Below are 20,035 nucleotides of genomic sequence, written 5' to 3'. Positions count from 1 at the left end.
GGATAGGAGAAGAAATCTTTCGGGATCTTCTTAAATATTGGGATAGTGATGAGTTTGCGGCCAAATCTGAAAAATGCAAAGAAGATGAGAGCATCTGAAAAGGGTGGTTGCCTTAATGCTGTCGAAAGTATAAGCACTACTGAGCATGTTCGACGCCTGGTAATAATTATTACCACTTCTTAAAGTTATAATTTCAATTAATAATTGATATTATTAATTATAGTTTATTTTGTTATTTAGACTAAGGAATTAAATAGACCACCACTTATGACCGAGTTGGTGGCGAGGACTCGGAAAACGCAAACAGGAGCTTTTGTTGACAATCGTACACAAAAAGCTATGGTAAGTTATTTAAGTTGGGTATTATATTTGGTTAAGCTATCGGTATTATTTTTTTAAGCTATCGGTATTATTTGGTTAAGTTGGGTATTATATTTGGTTAAGCTATCCGTATTATATTTGGTTAAGCTATCCGTATTATTTGGTTAAGCTATCCGTATTATTTGGTTAAGTTGGGTATTATATTTAGTTAACCTATCGGTATTATTTTTTGTTAAGCTATCCGTATTATTTGGTTAAGTTGGGTATTATATTTAGTTAACCTATCGGTATTATTTTTTTAAGCTATCTGTATTATTTGGTTAAGTTGGGTATTATATTTAGTTAACCTATCGGTATTATTTTTTTAAGCTATCGGTATTTCTTTAAGCGATGAATTGTGATGTATTTGGTGGCGATTGTGAAGTGCCGATAAAGTGTTGATATATATGAATTAAATTGGTGATTCCTTAATTTGTTGATATATATTGCCGATAAAGTGGCGATTGTGAAGTGCCGATAAAGTGTTGATATACATTGCAAAGTGGAAACCATGAATATGTGATTACTTAATTTGTTGATGAAGTTTAATTATTTTGATTTATTAATTAATTCCGACAGGTAGAATTGGGGTGTTATAATTTTCATGTGGCATGTGAGATGTTGTGGCGTGAAAATCATGTGGCAACTAAATTTGTGGCGTGACATTCATGTGGCAACTAAATCATATATAACTTTTTTTTTATGTGTAGGATGATTATCAGGCATTGCTTGTACAGTTTTTGACTGTTAATCCTCAGTATACTCCAAGACCGGGAGAGCCGCTTCATCCGGATGTGGATTTTTATCTTTGGAGTAAAGTCATTGGCGGCAAGGGGCCTAACGGGTGTTTTCTTGGTGGTGGAAATTTGGCAGGCACCTTGAGACCTGACAATAGAACTCTATATCAAAGAGTTCTCGACGTGGAAGGAGGTTCACGTCCTGTAATTTAAACAGATGAACAGAGAGAAACTGTAAGACAATTGGCGGTAAATGAGGTGAGGCGTGAGGCGGCGGAACGTGAAGCGGCACTGAAAGCTCAAATGGAGGCCCAAAAGATGGCAATGCGGAATGAGCATCAGCGGGAAGTGGAGGTCATGGCGAAAAGACAATCGGATATGGAGGCACAAATGCGACAATTTATGCAATCCTTTGGTGGAAACCAAAATATGGGGGGTTCTGCGCCGACTGATCAGGAAAATCTAAATGAGGATGAGTTTCCCGACCCGGATTGATTGTTGATTTAGTTTAGTTTTTATTTTGTTGTTATAACTTTTGATTTTGAATTTGTGTAAACTATTAATTAAATTATAATTACATTATTTAGTAATATTAGATTTATAATTTTAGTTTCTTAATTTTAATATTAGATTTATATTTAGTTTATTGAATTAATTTATAAATTTTATTAATTAATTTTAATATATTTAGTTTATTAATTTGATTATATATATTTATAATATTTGGTTTTTGAAAAAAAAATATTAGTGACGTGATTTCCATGTCACTAAGTAGTGACATGTAAATCCGACGCAACTTCACAAATATAAATGCGCTTTTACAACTCTCTAGGCAAATTTAGTAACGTGATTTGCATGCCACTAGGTAGTGACATGGAAATCACGTCACTAATAAAGATGCTTTTACTGACTCATTACTGCTGCGCCTGCTCTGAATGGAAAAGCATTAAACTCTGGTCCAAATGTTGCGACGTGATTTTCACTTCACTAATTAGTGAAGTGAAAATCATGTCACTAAAAGTTGCCACCTTGCCTCCTGCGACGTAAATGACCACGTCGCAAATAATGATTTGTGAAGTGTTTTTTCTGTTTGTGGCGTGATAATCACGTCACTACTGAGCTCTTTTTTTGTAGTGGTACTAGGTTTAATATAATTCAATAGAAGGTTTAGATGCTATCAAGACTTAAGGTCGTTGAAATTAAATACGCAAAGTGACTTTATTCAAATGCATAGGGCCTTGTTTGGTGATATATTGTATAGTTGCTTTTCAAATGCATTTATATTACGTGGTTGCTTTCTGTTTAACAAGGTGGTGGTTAGTTCTATGTCATTTGTAAAGTATATGTTGTAGACGGAACTCTTATATCAAGGTGAACCATTACTGTGACATAACCATGAATAGTATGTTAGGCTTAGAAAATAGAAAATTCATTGTATGAATGTGCTATGTATCTCACTCTTAAATTATTATATTAATCTATATTAATCTATATTATATTAATCTACATAACTGTGAATAGTGATTTCTTTTGATTACCTGAAACAGGAATTAAAGAAGTGAGATAGGTGAGGGAAGGGGTGCCGCACGGCACCACCCTTGACCATGACTCTCGGCACACAACAGTGTGGGCCCTTTATTTTGCTTCGTTTTATTCCTTCTATGTATATTAAAGGATTAGGTAGTAGTGTAATTGTTTGGAACAGTAGGGATTTTGGATTAAGATAGATAGTTTCATCTTATAATATCTATATACACTCAAGTATTAAATAAACATTGTAGATTAATATTATTTTGATACATCATGTTAACTGATAAACCACAATAGCAGAACAATGCAGATGCCCTGTTACAATAGTAGTATTATAATTAAATTAGAAACGGACCCAATTCTTGTATAAGAAATATTAATAGATGGTAAATTAATAGTTGTGATAAATTGTTAGTAGCAAGATACTGAAAAAGTTGAAAACTATCCTGTTTGGTCAAATTAGCTGAAATAGGCGCTATAATTAGTTGTCCGAAATTTAACGAAAATTGACAGGATAACTAAGTTTAATTAGTAGGTAAATGTGGTTATGTTGTTTTATTGAAATTGTGCTGAATATATTGACTTGCAGGTACATTTGGGTAAGTTGATTCGTCCGGTTTATAGACATCATTGATTTTAGGTCTTATGACCAATGTTGTGTTGTTTGTGTTGATTGTTGAATGTGTTGTTGTTGCGAGATATCTATGTGTATATGGTGATTACACTGTTGATGTTGTGATGATTGATGATGTGATTATAAATTGTTTCTGTGGGTAGCCTTATGGCGCGAATCCTGGCGAATTTTGATATCGCATATATGTTGCTATGAAGTTGATAATCTCGTTGTTAAGTTGTGTTCTGAGCCTTTGGCTAAAGTTGAACGGTGTGATTTTTTATATGTGACCGTTGTTGTGTTGTTGTTATGTCGTTGTCGAGTTGTCGAGTTGTGGTCGTTGTATGTTGTCGCATAGCATAGCATAACATAAAGTTGGTATGGATTGGAAATGTTCTATGTTGGAGCTAGTGCTCATTAAAGTTGGCATGGATTGGCACGTTCTAAGTTGAAGTCTTTGCCTTATGCCTCAGAATTACTGGCAATGTTCTAAGTTGGGAGTTTTACTCCAATGGTACCACATGCATATGCACAGTTGAGTCGCATTTGTCGTTGTCGGTAGTTGTTGGTTGAAGCTGTTGATTATGTGTTGTGTTACTTATAGGTTGACTTGTTAAGGACTCTTATGTGTTGATATTATGACTATTCCTTGATAATGGTATTTGTGTTGCTTTAGGTGGAAGTTGTGTGAAGTGGTGATTCATTTATATTCTCTACCTAATATATAGTTTATCATGATCCTATTTATATAGTTCGATATCTCACCCCTTCTGCTGATGTTTCCCTTACCATGGGAAATGGGCAGGTACTCAAGTATAGTTGTGGACGTTGAAGTATTTTTATGAAGTCGTTAAGTTGCTTTGTGCTAAGTCAAAAGGTCTTGCTCTGATACGTAGCACTCAGGGGGGGGTGAACGTTGTTTACTTATTCGTTGTTATTTAACTGTTGTTGCTTAAGTTGTTGATATCATGTATAATGTGAATACCTGAATATGTTGAATTAAATAATGATAATCTTTGAAGTTATTCCCGTTGAATTAAAGATAAATTGTTGTTACCGTTGAGGAATTATGACTGTGACATTTAGATGGTTGAACTAATTTAATTGACCCACTTGGTTGTGAGTTCATCTATGACCTAAGTGTTATGTATCTATATAACTGTGACTGTTGAAAGGAATTTTATATGAAGAAAATGTGACATCCCTTGTATGATTATCTTTTCCGCACTCTGATTCGATCTATATTCGTTAGGTAGATTTGGGGTGTTACAGGAGGAATAGAAAAAATTGAATCTCTAGATCTCTCTAGTAATAAGCTTTATGGTGAAATTCCTAAAGCATGATTCTCTTGAACTTTTCAGAGTATTTGAATCTATCCAACAACAATTTAAAAGGAAAAATTCCAATAGGAACTCAAATTCAAAGTATTAATGCATAGAGCTACATTGGAAATCCAAACTTGTGCGAAGCTCCTCTAAACAATTGTACCACAGAAGAAGAAATTCCTAAAACTGCAACACCATCTAGAGAAAATGAGGATGATGAATCTATAAAAGAATCATTATATCTTGGTATGGGAGTTGGATTTGCAGTAGGTTTCTGGGGAATTTGTGGTTCTTTGTTTCTGATTAGAAAATGGAAGCAAGCGTACTTTCAGTTTGTTGATGGATTGGGTGACAAGCTCTATGTAAGTTTGATGGTAAAGTTAAATAACTTCCATAGAAATTGAGCTCCTGCCAGAAAAGGTTAGTGAAATATACTTCAAGAGAATTTTAATGATCAAGCTGTATAATATTTTGTTTTAGTTATAGTTTAGATATAATATGTTTTATAAATCAAACAAGAGAGTATTTGTTTTATTATATATCTCTATTTAAAACTTATATCTATTTAAAAGTTTTTTCTATATTTTATCAGGTGAATATATGCGTACTTCAGATCCTACACTCTTATGAGATGAGATCATATGTGATTGTATGATAGTAGATGTTGAACTCTTCTTCGACTTGTTATAGTGTTGTTAATTGAAAAAAGTAAATGCATTTGTGTTGCCAACTAATCTTGGGGCTTGTTCTCCCCCTCATGTTATGAGTTTGTTTGTCCTTAACTTTTGTACAACTTATAGTAATTATGGACAATGTTGTTTGAGAATAAAGATAATGCACTGACAGTGTAAAGCAACATTACACTGTCAACCAATCAGTTTTAATCAATTTGCCATGTCATATTCAAACAATTTTATTAAAATTAAATAAAGAAAAGTCTTGAAAAAATTGATAGTGGTAATAAGAAACCGCTCCATCATGTCACGTGTGCCATTTCCTCCACACTGTATCAGAACCAAACTCATTCTTTGCAGCTTTCTCTAACTTTTTTGTTCTATAATGTGCTTTGTTTCTCTCTCTTAATACTTCAAAGCAGTTCCAAACAAAATACTCTTTCAAGTGAATAGTGAAGTTGATCCAACATAACTATTAAAAATGGTTTCAGGTATTAATTATATTCATATTCATACTCCCTTTAATTAAAACCATGTAATTATATTTGCTTTTTTATCCACACACTCTAACATTAATTCTTGCTTTTCTAAATATTTAAATGTTTTGTTCTTTCAAGTGTTGAAATGATGAATATGCATGTAAATTCTACTGGAACGAGTTTTGATATATTTGAAATGGCTCATGATGCAGAAAATATCAACAATAGACTACAATTGCAGCCTACTTTAGAGCCATACGAAGGAATGGATTTTGTATCATTTGAAGATGCAAAAACTTACTATACAAGGTATGCAAAAAATACAGGTTTTAGTTTTCGATTGGGTCGTATTACTAAATCAAGAACAGATGGATTGATAATTGGTCAAGAGATTCTTTGTTCAAAGGAGGGGTTTCGTGCTAAAAATTGTGCAAAAGGGGAAAATAACAAACTTGCAACCCAAGATGAGACAAGGGTAGGATGCAAGGCAATGATATACCTAAAGAAAAATGAAGATAGATGGATTATCTCTAAATTGATAAGAGAGCATAATCACGAGCTATTCTCCCCAAGAAGTTCACAGTTTCTTCGAGTGCATAGAAAAAAGACTAAAGTGCAAAAAAAACCTTATTGATGTGCTAGATGATTCAGGATTGCGTCCTAGCAAAATAACATCTGTCTTAAGTACTGAAAGTGGTGGTATTGATAATATTGGATTTAGTCAGCAAGACGTTATTGATTACTTAAGTCAAAAGAGACAAAAACAAATCGAAAAAGGAGATGCTCAATTGATGTTATCATACTTTAAGAATTGTCAATTAAGGAATCCTGGATTTTTCTAAGCTTTTCAAATGGATGTGGACGGTCATTTAGCTAATTGCTTTTAGGTTGATTCGAGGTCCAAAATGAGTTATAAATATTTTGGTGATGTGGTAACTTTTGATCCAACATATTTAACAAATAGATACAAAATGCCTTTTGTTCCGTTCACCGGAGTTAATCATCATCAACAATCCATTCTTTTTGGTTGTGCATTATTGTGGGATGAAACTGAAGAGAGTTTTGTTTGGTTGCTAAGTACATGGTTAGAAGCAATGTCTGGAGTTTGTCCTAAAACAATTATCACCGACCAAGATGCTGCTATCACTAATCCTGTTGCAAGAGTGTTTCCAAATGTTAATCATCACTACTGTATGTGGCACATTGAAAAAAAAGTTCCAGAATACTTGAACAATGTCTGTCATGAATACAATGATTTTAAAAATCAATTTTATAAGTGTATTCGCCAATCAATCACTATTGAGGATTTTGAATCAGATTGGGAAGCAATGATAGATAAATATGGATTACAAGACAATCAATGGCTTCAAAAGATATACTATATTCGATCAAAATGGATTCCGGCTTATGTACGTAACAACTTTTGTGCTGGAATGTCCACCACTCAAAGAAGTGAAAGTATGAATAAGTTCTTTAAGGATTTTTTGAATTCTAGTACTCCATTGAACAAGTTTGTGACACAATATGACAAGGCTCTTGATGCATGTTATAACAAGGAAAGGGAGAAGACTTTCAAGACAATCAATTCAAAACCGTTTTTGCGAACTTTATATCCTATGGAAGAAGAAGCTTCAAAAATCTTTACAAGAAAATTATTTAGAATTTTTCAAGACGAATTAGTTGGTTCTCAAAAGTTTATTGCAGAGAAAGTTGAATTTTCTAGTGATCTTTCCACCTACAAGTAGGGGTGTGCAAAATATCCGGTTGTGATGTCCAAATCCATAACCAAACCTAAACCACTTTTAAATATCCGGATATAATTGAATGGTTATTAACCGGTTTAGTTATTAATGGTTTGGTTATCCATTCATATAATTCGGATATAGTTAAATGGTTATTAACCGGTTAAATTATTTTGGATTCGGTTATAATCCGGTTATTATCCAAATCCAAATATTTTAATTTTTAAAATATTAATTTTTTTTTTGAAAAAAAATATTTTCGGAAAAAATAATTTTCAAAACTGGATTTTTAAAAAAAACCGGTTATATAATCATAACCAAATTTATAACCGGTTTTATAACCAGTTTTGATTAAAATGTGATTATGGTTATAAATCCAAACCATTTAAATGGTTTTAAAATGGTTATGGTTTGGTTTTTGAAAATAACCAACCATGCACACCTCTACCTACAAGGTTCATGAGATTTACAAAGAGAAACCTAACTACTATGTGACTTTTCACATTATTTTGAATGAAGTGAATTGTAGTTGTCACATGTTTGAGTTTTTGGGTATTCTTTGTCGACATGCATTAAATGTGCTCCTAAAGAAAAATATTTTTTCTCTTCCTTCAAAGTATATGCTTCGTCATTGGACTATTGATGCTAAAAAGGAGCAAGTTATAGGACCAACAATAAATCAATTTCAAGAAGGTAGCTACGAATATTCGAGCACTTTATTATTCAATAGTATTATGAGTCATTCGTTGGGAGTATCTGAAAGAGGTTCACGGTCTCAAAAGCATCATGATGTTACAATTCAAGGTTTTCAAAGTATAATCGAAGAGCTTGATTTGTTGGATCTTAAGGATTCAAATGAAAATCTTGGTAATTCAACATCAGAGGTTATTCCAAAATCCTTTAGCAATGAAATATTTGTGCGTGACCCTCTAGTTGCAGCCACTAAAGGGCGTCCTCGAACACTCCGAATGAAAGGAAGCTTGGAATTGCGCAATAAAAGTGCATCTGTATGTAGTTATTGCAAGAATAAAGGCCATAACAAGCGTAAATGTCCAAATTTAAATCAAACAAGGTATCTTAAAAATTCACATTTATTTTGATAATTTTATGCTGACAATCCATATGTTATTAATTTTACCAATAAGCTACTGCTATTGTTAAGTTGATGGTGTATCACTACATGTTTATTAGGTGTGATATTGTTAATGGACAATTTTCAAACGCTAATGGTAAAGATTCTACTGCTGAGTTTGTTCAAAGGTAATATAATAATTGCTTTGAAACAATCACAATTACCTTTAATAAGTATCAGAATATTCTATATTATTACTGTTATATATGTAATTAACCAACCTGTAAAATGTGTTTGATGTTTCAGGTGAAGGAATTGAAGCAAGAAGAACTTTAAGCAAATGGCTTGAAACAAACAGGACTTGAAGCAAGCGGGAGTTGATTGTCTTATTTTTGACAATGTTGATTTTTTTAAATAAGAAATTGTTGTTCTTTCACTTGTTACTGTCAAAGAAGAATTATTGTTCTAGATTGTTTTTGTCACAGAATAAATTATTGTTCTAGATTGCTTTTGTCAAACAAGAAATTATTGAATTATTGTTCTTTAGTTTGTTTCTCTCAGTATGATACCTTTAATTTCTTTGAACAATATGTCTTATATCATAATTAAATATAATAAAACTAAATGAATTGCTTAATTTATTACATGGTACCTTCATAAGTTCTATTAAGATAAAATTTCAAATACTGAAGCTGAAGCTACAAGATATCATGTTGCACTTCCAAAGTCTTATTTTGTGAACTAAGTAATCCAATGAGGCTAAGTATAACAATAACAAGTGATGCTATAAAGTAGGACATGTACTTTACAAAGCTAAATACTAAAGCTACAAAATTTCTATTACAAATCTAAAACACCAGCGATGATGATACTTTGCTGTCAAATTCTCTTGTCTCAAGTTCTTCCAAACTTTGAACATTATCATAAGTTCTTCCAAATTCTCTTGTCTCAAGTTCTCTTGACATTGTTTTACTTGGTATTTATTTGAGACTGCAACTATCTATGTCTTTTTGATGGCTTGCTAAATTTTGTTGCCATGGTTTTAAATTGCGGTCCGCAACCGCAATTGCACTCACAATTTTGCGGATATGGTTATCTCCGCAACCGCATCGGACCGTATTTGATAAAGTGATTTTGGATGTCGAATTTGAGTTTTCAACCGTATTTGATAAAGTGATTTTGGATGTCGAATTTGAGTTTTCAAAGGCAGTGGACATGGGATACATATCACCAAAATTACTTGAACTTATTAAACTCTTCCAATCATTTGGGTATGCAACTATGAATTCACTGTAATATTTTACTATTCATCATAACAATATCATAATCTATGTAGAGAACCTAGTCAGTTATTGTGCCTCATTTTTGTGGAAAGAATCATTGTGGCTAAGGTGATTGAAATATTTGTGAAACAATTTTCCCTGATATCTCATCTCACGGTTGCCTATGTAAATGGAAGCACTACATTAGCTGCTGCACTGACTCGCAACAGGCAGAAAGAGATAATGGATTCTTTCCGATCTGGAAAAGGTATTTGGTTTCATGCAACAGGCAGAAAGAGATAATGGATTCTCACCGCAAGGGTTACAAACTTTTTATGACTAAAACAGTGTCAGTCTGAGAAAATACCATGTAGATTTCATAACCCATTGAATTGAAATCGATAGATGAGTAAGAAAGTTATGGTGGAAAGGGTGTATTTTGTTCAGACTAAAACAGTATCAGTTTGAAAAAATGGAATACGGCGTAAGAAAATAGAGCGGTTTCTTGTTACCACTATCAATTTTTTCAAGACTTTTCTTTATTTAATTTTAATAAAATTGTTTGAATATGACATGGCAAATTGATTAAAACTGATTGGTTGACAGTGTAATGTTGCTTTACAGTGCACTATCTTTATTCTCATGTTGTTTATGTTATGGGTTTTGTGAATAAATTTTATTTCTTCCACCTTTATATTAAGTGAAGATACAATCTGATTTGATTTATGGTCGAACAGGAAAAAAAACCTCTTATTTCCAACTATAGTGGAAATAAAATGAGCAATTCTAACGACATGTTTAGCAAGAATATTAGCAATTTACTATAGTGGTAAAAAATTAAAATGTATCACAATGAGAAAAAGAATGGAAAATGTTAATTCTTTATCAATCCTCTCACAACATAAAAGATAGTTCTCATTATCAAAAGCATATACGTCTTCAATGGATCTTTTTAGATCAATAACCTATGAAACAAGGTTCGACATCTTCTTTTTCGATGATGACAACGCATCTCTCAAAGAGGTGGTAAAAGAAATAACACATGTTGGTTTGAAGAATTATGATTTAAATGTTGAGAATTGAAGGACATTCTATGATATAGTGAGGAGAAAACAAGAAGTATTCTTAATATGGTAAACAAAAAGATCCTAAATTATCAATATATGAATAAAATAGAATATTGATATACCTACACGCGGCCCAGTAAGTTTGGCGTGACACCCCCTTCTTCTACTATTGCTAGTAAGTCAGTCTGAAGCTTATATTGAGATTGACGTGTTTAAGGATACTAAAGGCATATGAGATTCAAATATGGATGAAATTGACCAAAGACTATTGGGTTACAACAATACAGAGTTGATGAGGAATATATTGTGGAGCGGCAAATGGAGCAATTTTCTTTTATTGTAAACCACTACAAGAAAACAGCGTTTTAGTTGCAAACATTTTACATTTATGTATTAATCAATAATACACTTAATTATAATTATTTTGAGTTTTGATTCTATCTCAATTTGTGTATTAAGTTTTTATTATAGCATTTTTTGATTTATTAGATTTTTATTATAACATTTTATTTATTTCGACTAATATTTATGAAAAAAATTGAATCTTTTAAAATGTATTATCCTTTTGTGTGGCTTATATATCAGAATAATAAAATGTATTATATATAAGGGTGTATAAATAGTGTTCATCAATCATTTATGATTTATCAACTTCAATTATATGATTTTACGCATACCTTCATTGTAAATTAGTGGATAAAATCTTTGACAAACTATCCAAAAATGTTGGTAAGTCAGAATCAATTTATTTTAGATGTGACAATATAATAAGTTTTATATTTTGTACCACAAATCTGAAGGTAACAGATCAAACTACTCTCTTCTGATATATATTGACTTGCAAAGGATTTGTTGCAAAAGTGAAAATTAGGTTACAAAGAGAGGGTCTTTATATAGAGACCAGGGAAACATAAATAGACATAACATTTAATGATTAACTATTTCCTATGAAAGTTTGTCTGCCCTAGAGAATCTGTCTTTTGGCTTTCCAAGACTGCATTTAAATTTATCCAACAAAACTCCCCCATAAATTAAATGCTCCTTCGGTCAATTAATCCCAGCATTATCTTGCCTCTGTCGAATATCTCCTTCGACAATGGTTTTGTGAAAATATCTGCAGCTTGATCCTTGCTTGCCACATGCTTCAGTTCGACGCTTCCATTTTTCACATGTTCTCGAATGAAATGAAAACGTACGTCGATGTGTTTACTTCTTTCATGATTCACTGGATTCTTCGCTAGTTCGATTGCTGATTTGTTGTCGACTTGTACTATGGTTGCATTTTCCTGCTTCTGCTCTAACTCACATAACAATCTTCTAAGCCATATAGCATGGCATACACACCATGATGCAGCCACGTATTCTGCTTCGCATGTTGACAGTGTTACAATTGGTTGCTTCCTTGAGAGCCATGTGAAAGCAGTGTTTCCCATAAAGAATACATATCCTGATGTACTTTTTTGATCGTCTATATCTCCACACCAATCACTGTCGGAGTAACCTGTTAGCTTGTAATCTTCTGATTTTGAGTAAAAAATTCCAAGTGACACAGTTCCTTGGATATAACAAAGAATTCTCTTCAAAGCTTTCCAGTGTGAGTGAACTGGTTCTTCCATAAATCGACTCAAGATTCCGACACTTAGAGAAAGATCTGGTCTAGTACATGTGAGATATCGAAGACTTCCGACCAAGCTTCGAAATTTGTTTGCTTCGACACGTTCCCCCCCATCAAATTTTGAAATCTTGGCTCCTGGCTCCATTGGTGTCGAGATTGGATTGCAACCTTCCATTTTGAACCTCTTCAAAATGTCCTTTGCATATTTTTCTTGTGAGACAAAAATTCCAGTTTCTTCTTGTCGAACTTCCAGACCAAGAAAGAAGCTCATTCGACCTAAGTCCGTCATTTCAAATTCTCGTGTCATTCGACCTTTGAATTCTTCGATCATTTGATCACTGTTGCCCAGGAAAATCAAGTCGTCGACATAGAGTGCTACGAGCAGTATATCTCCTTTATACTTCTTTACATATAGGGCATGTTCATAAGGACATTGTTGGAAACCATTCTTTTTGAAGTAAGTATCAATACGTGTATTCCATGCACGAGGTGCCTGCTTTAATCCATAAAGTGCTTTCTTGAGTCTTAGCACTTTTCCTTCGCTTCCGTCTTTCATGTATCCTGGTGGTTGTTCGACATAGACTTCTTCTTCGAGCACACCATTCAAAAATGCTGATTTGACATCCATTTGAAATATTGGCCATTTGAGCTGAGCAGCTTGAGAAATCAGCAGTCGAATTGTCTCCATTCTTGCAACTGGTGCGAATACTTCGTCATAATCTATTCCTTCCTTCTGCCTGTATCCTTTTTCCATAAGTCGCGCCTTGTACCTTTCGACTTTTCCTTGAGCATTCATCTTTTTCTTAAACACCCATTTTACACTAATGGTTCGACTTCCTTTTGGTAACTCTGCTAGTTCCCAAGATTTGTTGTGTTCGATAGCTTTAATTTCTTCGTCCATGGCATTCTTCCACTTCTCATCTCTCCATGCTTCTTCGAAACTAATGTTTTCAGAATCTGCCAGTAGACACACAAGATGTACTTCTTCTGTATTACCATACAACTCTTGCAAGCTTCTCATTCTGGGTTGTGAGGATTCGTCTTCACTGTCAGAGTATTCAAACCTTGGCAATTGATTTTGGGTTGTTGGTATACCGACTGAGGGTTCTTCAGTTTCAACTATGTCTTCTGTCGAATTGTTCCAGTCCCACCTACTTGCTTCATTCACTCGAACATCTCTACTTACTACCACCTTTTTGTTTATGGGGTCGAATAACCTGTATCCTTTTGTTTTCTCATCATACCCAATTAATATATATTTCTGACTCTTGTCTTCAAGCTTCGTTCTTCGTTGATCTGGTACATGTGCATAAGCAACACTACCAAATACTTTAAAATGAGATACAGTCGGTTTCTGTCCACTCCACGCTTCTTGCGGTGTTTGATCTCCCAACTTTGAATGCGGACATCTATTTTGAACATAGATTGAACATTGCACAGCTTCTGCCCAAAATTCTTTCGACATGTTCTTACTTTTGAGCATTCAACGAACCATGTCAAGGACTGTTCGATTTTTCCTTTCAGCAACCCCATTTTGTTGAGGTGAGTATGCTGCAGTTAGAAATCTCCTTATACCCTGCTCCTCGCAATACTTCATGAAAGCTGTCGAAGTATATTCTCCTCCTCTGTCAGAACGAAGTGCTTTGATGTGTCGATCAGTCGATTTTTCAACCATTACCTTGAACCCTTTGAATGCTTTGAATGCTTCAGATTTTTCTCTCAGGAAGTAGACCCAAGTCTTTCTTGAGAAATCATCGATGAAGGAAATGAAATACTTCTTGCCACTAAAGGATTCTGGAGTGATTGGTCCACAGATATCAGTGTGAATTAATTCAAGGATGTGCTTAGCATGATATTCTGCCTTCTTTTGAAAAGAGGTTCTCGTCTGCTTGCCAAAAACACAATTTTCACAAAATTTTCTTTCAAACTCCATGTTAGGCAATCCATGTACCATGTTTCTTCCCGCTAATCTCTTTAACCCAGCATGATGTAAGTGACCAAAACGTAGATGCCACAGAGTTGCTTGGTCTTCAGTGTCGATTTTCAAACATTTTCCTCGAACGCTTCTCAGATTCAGCTTGTACATTCGATTCCTTCCCATCTCAACTTGAGCAATTTGGTGTCCTGATTTATCCTTCAAATGCAGTATTCGATCCTTCATAAATATCGAATATCCCTTCTTTGTAAGTTGCCCCAGACTTAGAATATTTGCTTTTAGATCTGGTACATAATAAACATCTTGTATTTTTCCAGGTACGTCGTCTTTCTGCAAATAACAAATTGTTCCTTTACCTTCGACCTTTACCTTCGACGCATCTCCAAAAGATACATGACCATCTTCAATTTTCTTTATTTATTTGAATAGATGTTTGTGACCACACATATGATTACTTGCTCATGAGTCAAGGTACCATATAGTGTCATCTTCTGTGTTTGTCTCCTTTTGGGTCATTAATAAGAATCCTTCATTTGATTTTGTTTCTAGTGCGAAATTTGTTGTCTCTTCAACTTTCCTCCTGAATCGACAGTCTTTTGCAAGGTGTCCCCCTTTTCCACAATTGTAGCAACTGTATGAGTTGCAATCCTTCGCAAAATGTCCATGTTTATTGCATTTGTAGCATTCGATGTTGGAGTTCGACCTGCCACCTCTATGACCACGTCCTCGACCACGCCAATTTTGTTGACTTGCCTGTCCTCTTTTGAAATTGTTGTTCTGATAGCTTCGACCACCATCTCGACCTCCACGACCACGTCCTCGACCACGCCAGTTTTGAGATAAAAGTGCTCTTTCATCTCTAGTGGATTCCTTTGTCTGTTCTGCATTATCAAGTGTCTCCTCCTTCTTTTGTATTTTGCGTTGTTCGTGTGCCTCAAGTGAACCAGCTACTTCTTCGACAGTGATTGTCGCAAGGTCCTTCGACTCCTCTATTGCACATACTATATTTTCGAATTTTTCAGTCAAAGATCTTAAAATCTTTTCGACAACTCGAGCATCGGTCATTGCTTCTCCATTTTGTTCAGTTGATTTACAACTGTTTGCACACGCGTGATGTAGTCCGACACGGGCTCCGTCTCTTTCATCTTCATCCTTTCTAATTCTCCTCGAAGAGTTTGCAAACGAACTTGCTTGACTCTATTTGCTCCTCTGAACGCCGTCTCTAGTGTATCCCACGCTTGCTTCGAAGTAGTTGAACCAGCAATCTTCTCAAAACCAGATTCGTCTACTGCTCTAAACAACATGTATAATGCCGTTTTGTCTTTCGACCGCGTCTCTTTCAACGCCTTGTTCTGGGCTGCTGTATTTCCCGTCGTGGTTTCTGGTTCTTCAAACCCTTCTTCTACAACCTCCCATACATCTAACGATCCAAGCAGCGCCTTCATCTGGATGCTCCAGTTCTCATAGTTTGATTTTGACAGTTGCGGCAATGACATCTGGTTCATCATGTTTGCCATGCGCTCTGATACCAATTTGAAGGTAACAGATCAAACTACTCTCTTCTGATATATATTGACTTGCAAAGGATTTGTTGCAAAAGTGAAAATTAGGTTACAAAGAGAGGGTCTTTATATAGAGACCAGGGAAACATAAATAGACATAACATTTAATGATTAACTATTTCCTATGAAAGTTTGTCTGCCCTAGAGAATCTGTCTTTTGGCTTTCCAAGACTGCATTTAAATTTATCCAACAAAATCAAATTCGATAGCACTTTCATATTTTAAAGTCCCTGATGACAAGCACATAATATGTGTAACAGTGTCTCAACAACAACATAAATGCAACACTTCCTGACTACTAAAAAACTATAATGTATTACAACAGATGAAAGATTATTTCCACAATTTGCATAAGAATCCAAGATCTTCCACATACAAAGTCACCTGGTAAAATATGAAGCAAATACAATGAATATAAGTCAGGCATATAACTGGAAAATAAACCAAAATAATCAATAGTTGTTCAGTGAAACATGTCATTGATTAATTTTAAATAAAAAACATTATATTATATAAATAATTTTGATCAATAAAATTTAGAAGTCAATTTTACTAACCTTAGTTAACCGAAGATTAATTTCTCTTGAAACTATTCATCATTACCATGAAAGTTACATAGATCTTGTCCCCAACTCCATCAACAAACCGATAATATGCGTGCCTCCATTTTCTAAGAAGAAACAAAGAACCACATATCCCCCAGAAACCTACTGCAAATCCAACTCCCATGCCTAGATATAATGATTCTCTTATAGAGTCCTCATCTTCATTCCTTCGTGTTGGTGTTACATTTTTTGGATTTTCTTCTTCTGTGGAACAATTATTTAGAGGAGCTCCGCACAAGTTTGGATTTCCAAAGTAGCAAGATGCATCAAAACTTTGAAGTTGTGTTCCAGTTGGGATTTTTCCATTAAAATTGTTGTGAGATAGATTCAAGTAATCTAAAAAGTTCAAGACACTCATGCTTTCGGGAATTTCACCATAAAACATATTATTAGAGAGATCTAGAGATTCAAGATTTTTCATTCCTCCAATTGTCTTTGGTATTGTTCCCATAAAATTATTGTGAGACAAATTTAATGTTTGAACTTGAACAAGACGAAATAATTCCATTGGTACTTTTCCTGAAAATCTATTGACTGAAAGGTCAATAGTTCGCCTATCAGGTTGGACTTGATACACGTAATCGTGACCTTTTTGAAACAAATCAATTGTAGGACTAATCCATGAACCTAAATGATTAGTAATCATATGAGTTAAGTTATAAGTGCAGTCTGGAATAGATCCTGAAAGCTTGTTATGTGCTAAGTCCAAATGAAATAAAGATGGGAGATTGAATAATTGTGTTGGGATGTTCCCTTCAAATTGATTACCTCTCAATATGACCACTTCTAATTCTTGTGACATGTTGATTGGTATGAATCCAGAAAATCCATTTTCTCCCAAATTCATGACTAGCAATTGTGTCGATTGAGAGAGGTGCACTAGGACTTCACCTGACAACTTATTGCACCACAAGTTAATGTACAATAAATCCTTTAACTTCTTCCAACTATGTGGAATTGGTCCTGAAAAGGAGTTGTAAGAAAAATCAACGAAATAGGCCCTTGCGATGTTAGGGAGTCCTCCTGTGAAATTATTATGACTCAATTCTAAGTCATAACCCATTAGTGTTAGGTTTGATAAATCTCCCATCATCGAATTGTTTGACAAATCAAGAGTATGGTTTATTCTTTCTATAAACCTCGCAAACTTATTCTTATCTACTAATGAAATTCCAGTGCTGGATAAATCAAGAATCTCCAATGAGTTCTGTGTATATATCCATGATGGAAAATTTGGGCCTAGATTTGAGTTACTCAAAGAAAGCGTACTAAGTTGAAAAGGAGGAACCCAATCAAAATCAAATTGAAATAAAACATTTGAACTACTCAAGTCTAGTGAATCTAAACTATTGAGTTTGGAGAAAGTTGTTTTTGATATTTCACCAGAGAAATTATTATAGCCAATAGATAAGGAATATAAGGAGGAGAGGTTTCCAAGAGTTGAAGGAATGAAACCACTTAACATGTTCCTGGAAAGATCAAGTGTTTCAATATGTGCTAATTGGCCTATTTCATTTGGAATAGATCCTCTAAGTTGGTTATAAGCAAGATTAAGGTGTCTTAAATTTCGAAGGTTTAGCAAGCTTGAAGGTATCTCACCTGGTATATGGTTGTGACTAAGATCAAGATAGGTGATGTCTTTGGTGAGATTAAAAAATGAATTAGGTAAATGAAAGGTGATGTTGTTGTAAGAAAGATCAAGAATTATAAGTGAAGAAAAATTCAAATATTCAACAGATGGGTTGAGCACGAGGTTATTTAGGTTACAATTTTGTAACTGTAACTCTAATAGTGAAGGAATTTTTTTCACAGCTTGAAGCCAATTGGTTTCCTTATGAAGATCAATTCCAGAAAGGTTGAGATATTTCAAAGAAGAAAGTGGAGAAAGCCAATCAAGATTATCCATGTGAAGACTATGACTGAAACTGATGGATAAGTCAAGAAAGAAAAGTTTAGATGCATGTGTAATGTTTTGGTGATTCGATGGAATACTAATCTTATTAAACTCATTGTTGTTCAAATCCAAGTGACTGAGAAACTCAAGTTTTAAAATACAAAGATTCATCTCACCTTTTAAATATTTGGATTGCTCATCTACAACGTAATAAGGTGGTGATAATTCAACTCGTGTAACTCTTCTAGTAATGTTGTCACAGTGGATCCCTTCCCAAGAACAACAATCATTTTCGGTTGTCCATGTTGAAATTCGACCATCATGATCAATGATTCCCTTTTTGAAAGTTAAAAGTATCTCCCGGTCTTTCTCATGGCATGATACCATCCTGTGATCATTTATAGACAAACTTCTGTGAAATATGGTTATAGATAAAAGAAGGAGCAAAAGAAGTGACATTTGTGTAGTAAGAGTGGTCATTGAATGATTGTTTGGATTACAGAACAAGATTTAATTGAAATGAGAGTATGATTTGTTGAAAGATGCAAGTGTTATTATATAAGATGATGGCTAATGGGAAAGCTTGGAAAAAGTAGAGGAAAACTTATAATTTTGAAATCTGTGATAAATGTATGTGGACAGCATAAATAAAATTGAAATTTAACAAAGTAGGGAAGACACGAAATTATTGAAATTTTAATTTAGACTATGATGATAGCATAGATTTGGCAAAACAAAATTTCATTTAAAATTTTCTAAGTAATACAATTTGAATTTTGATAGAAGTTTTGAGCGTAACTACACGTGAAATGCTCATATTAGAATATAATTCTAACATTTGACTGAATTTCATTTTGCTTTTAAGTTTCGTTATTGCAGCACATATTAATTTTACCATTGTAACATTATGAACTAAGATAATGCAAGCACCATTAGAACCGTCACAAACAAAAAAATAAATAAATACTACTACGTAGACATAAGTAAAATTTTATAGAAATGACATTTATTATTGTTTAGGTTATATATTATTCGATCTAGGACTTTTAACACATTCTGTAACGTTTAAGGTTGAACATATGAAGTTTGAAAATAAATGATGAGGTGTCTAATAGCGATAACCTGATAGCATATGGTCTACCAAAATTTAAATTTGACTTTGATATCATATTAAAAAATGTGATTTTAAATTAACTGATATCTATAAAACACTTGTAAGATAATAATTACCCCATTTAAAAATACATATTAAAACTATATATTAACCGTTGTAGAAATCTTAATCGACACCATGTTAGACGCTGGCCTGAGGATCTAGAGGGGGGGTGAATAGATCTCACAGAGTTTTTCGGAATTATTTCGAACTAAAGCGAAAGAGGTTCTGAATCGACTTGCGTCTATTCCGGACCGTTATTGCAAGGGTCGTATATGTGACAAAACCACAAGATAATTGAGATTAATGATGAAGTGATATGTTATCGAATCAATACGTTTCACAGCTGAAAATCAATTATCTTCTAAATTGACAAACTTTGGTTTGCAATGCAGTAATAGTGGAATAA

The 20,035-nt window shown here is 33.8% G+C and overlaps 1 protein-coding gene and 1 pseudogene across 2 annotated transcripts; one reads left to right on the top strand and one right to left on the bottom strand.

Annotated features, from left to right (window-relative positions):
- The first annotated feature begins 7,046 nt into the window (after positions 1–7,046).
- Positions 7,047–10,097, top strand: LOC131659042 (protein FAR1-RELATED SEQUENCE 5-like; annotated as a pseudogene).
- A 6,045-nt stretch (positions 10,098–16,142) lies between these two features.
- On the bottom strand, positions 16,143–19,067 carry LOC131656721 (receptor-like protein EIX1). 2 transcript variants are annotated; one of them, XM_058926353.1, is made up of 3 exons: positions 17,348–19,067; positions 16,532–17,206; positions 16,143–16,358 (listed from the first exon to the last, which is right to left on the bottom strand). In XM_058926353.1, exons 1-2 carry the CDS (start codon positions 18,951–18,953, stop codon positions 16,548–16,550), a joined length of 2,265 nt encoding a protein of 754 aa, XP_058782336.1. In that variant the 5' UTR covers positions 18,954–19,067; the 3' UTR covers positions 16,143–16,358; positions 16,532–16,547. The 2 variants fall into 2 exon arrangements, with proteins under 2 accessions (XP_058782336.1, XP_058782335.1); XM_058926352.1 differs by having other exon boundaries at positions 16,145–16,358; positions 16,532–19,066.
- Between the last annotated feature and the right edge of the window lie 968 nt (positions 19,068–20,035).

The sequence above is a fragment of the Vicia villosa genome, linkage group LG3, assembly GCF_029867415.1.
Source record: "Vicia villosa cultivar HV-30 ecotype Madison, WI linkage group LG3, Vvil1.0, whole genome shotgun sequence".
Classification (NCBI taxonomy): domain Eukaryota; kingdom Viridiplantae; phylum Streptophyta; class Magnoliopsida; order Fabales; family Fabaceae; genus Vicia; species Vicia villosa.
This window is presented reverse-complemented; position numbering and strand designations above follow the sequence as displayed.

Bases quoted from the DNA above. Each gene is read 5' to 3' on its own strand.
- LOC131656721 (XM_058926352.1), bottom strand. From the start codon at position 18,953: ATGACCACTCTTACTACACAAATGTCACTTCTTTTGCTCCTTCTTTTA.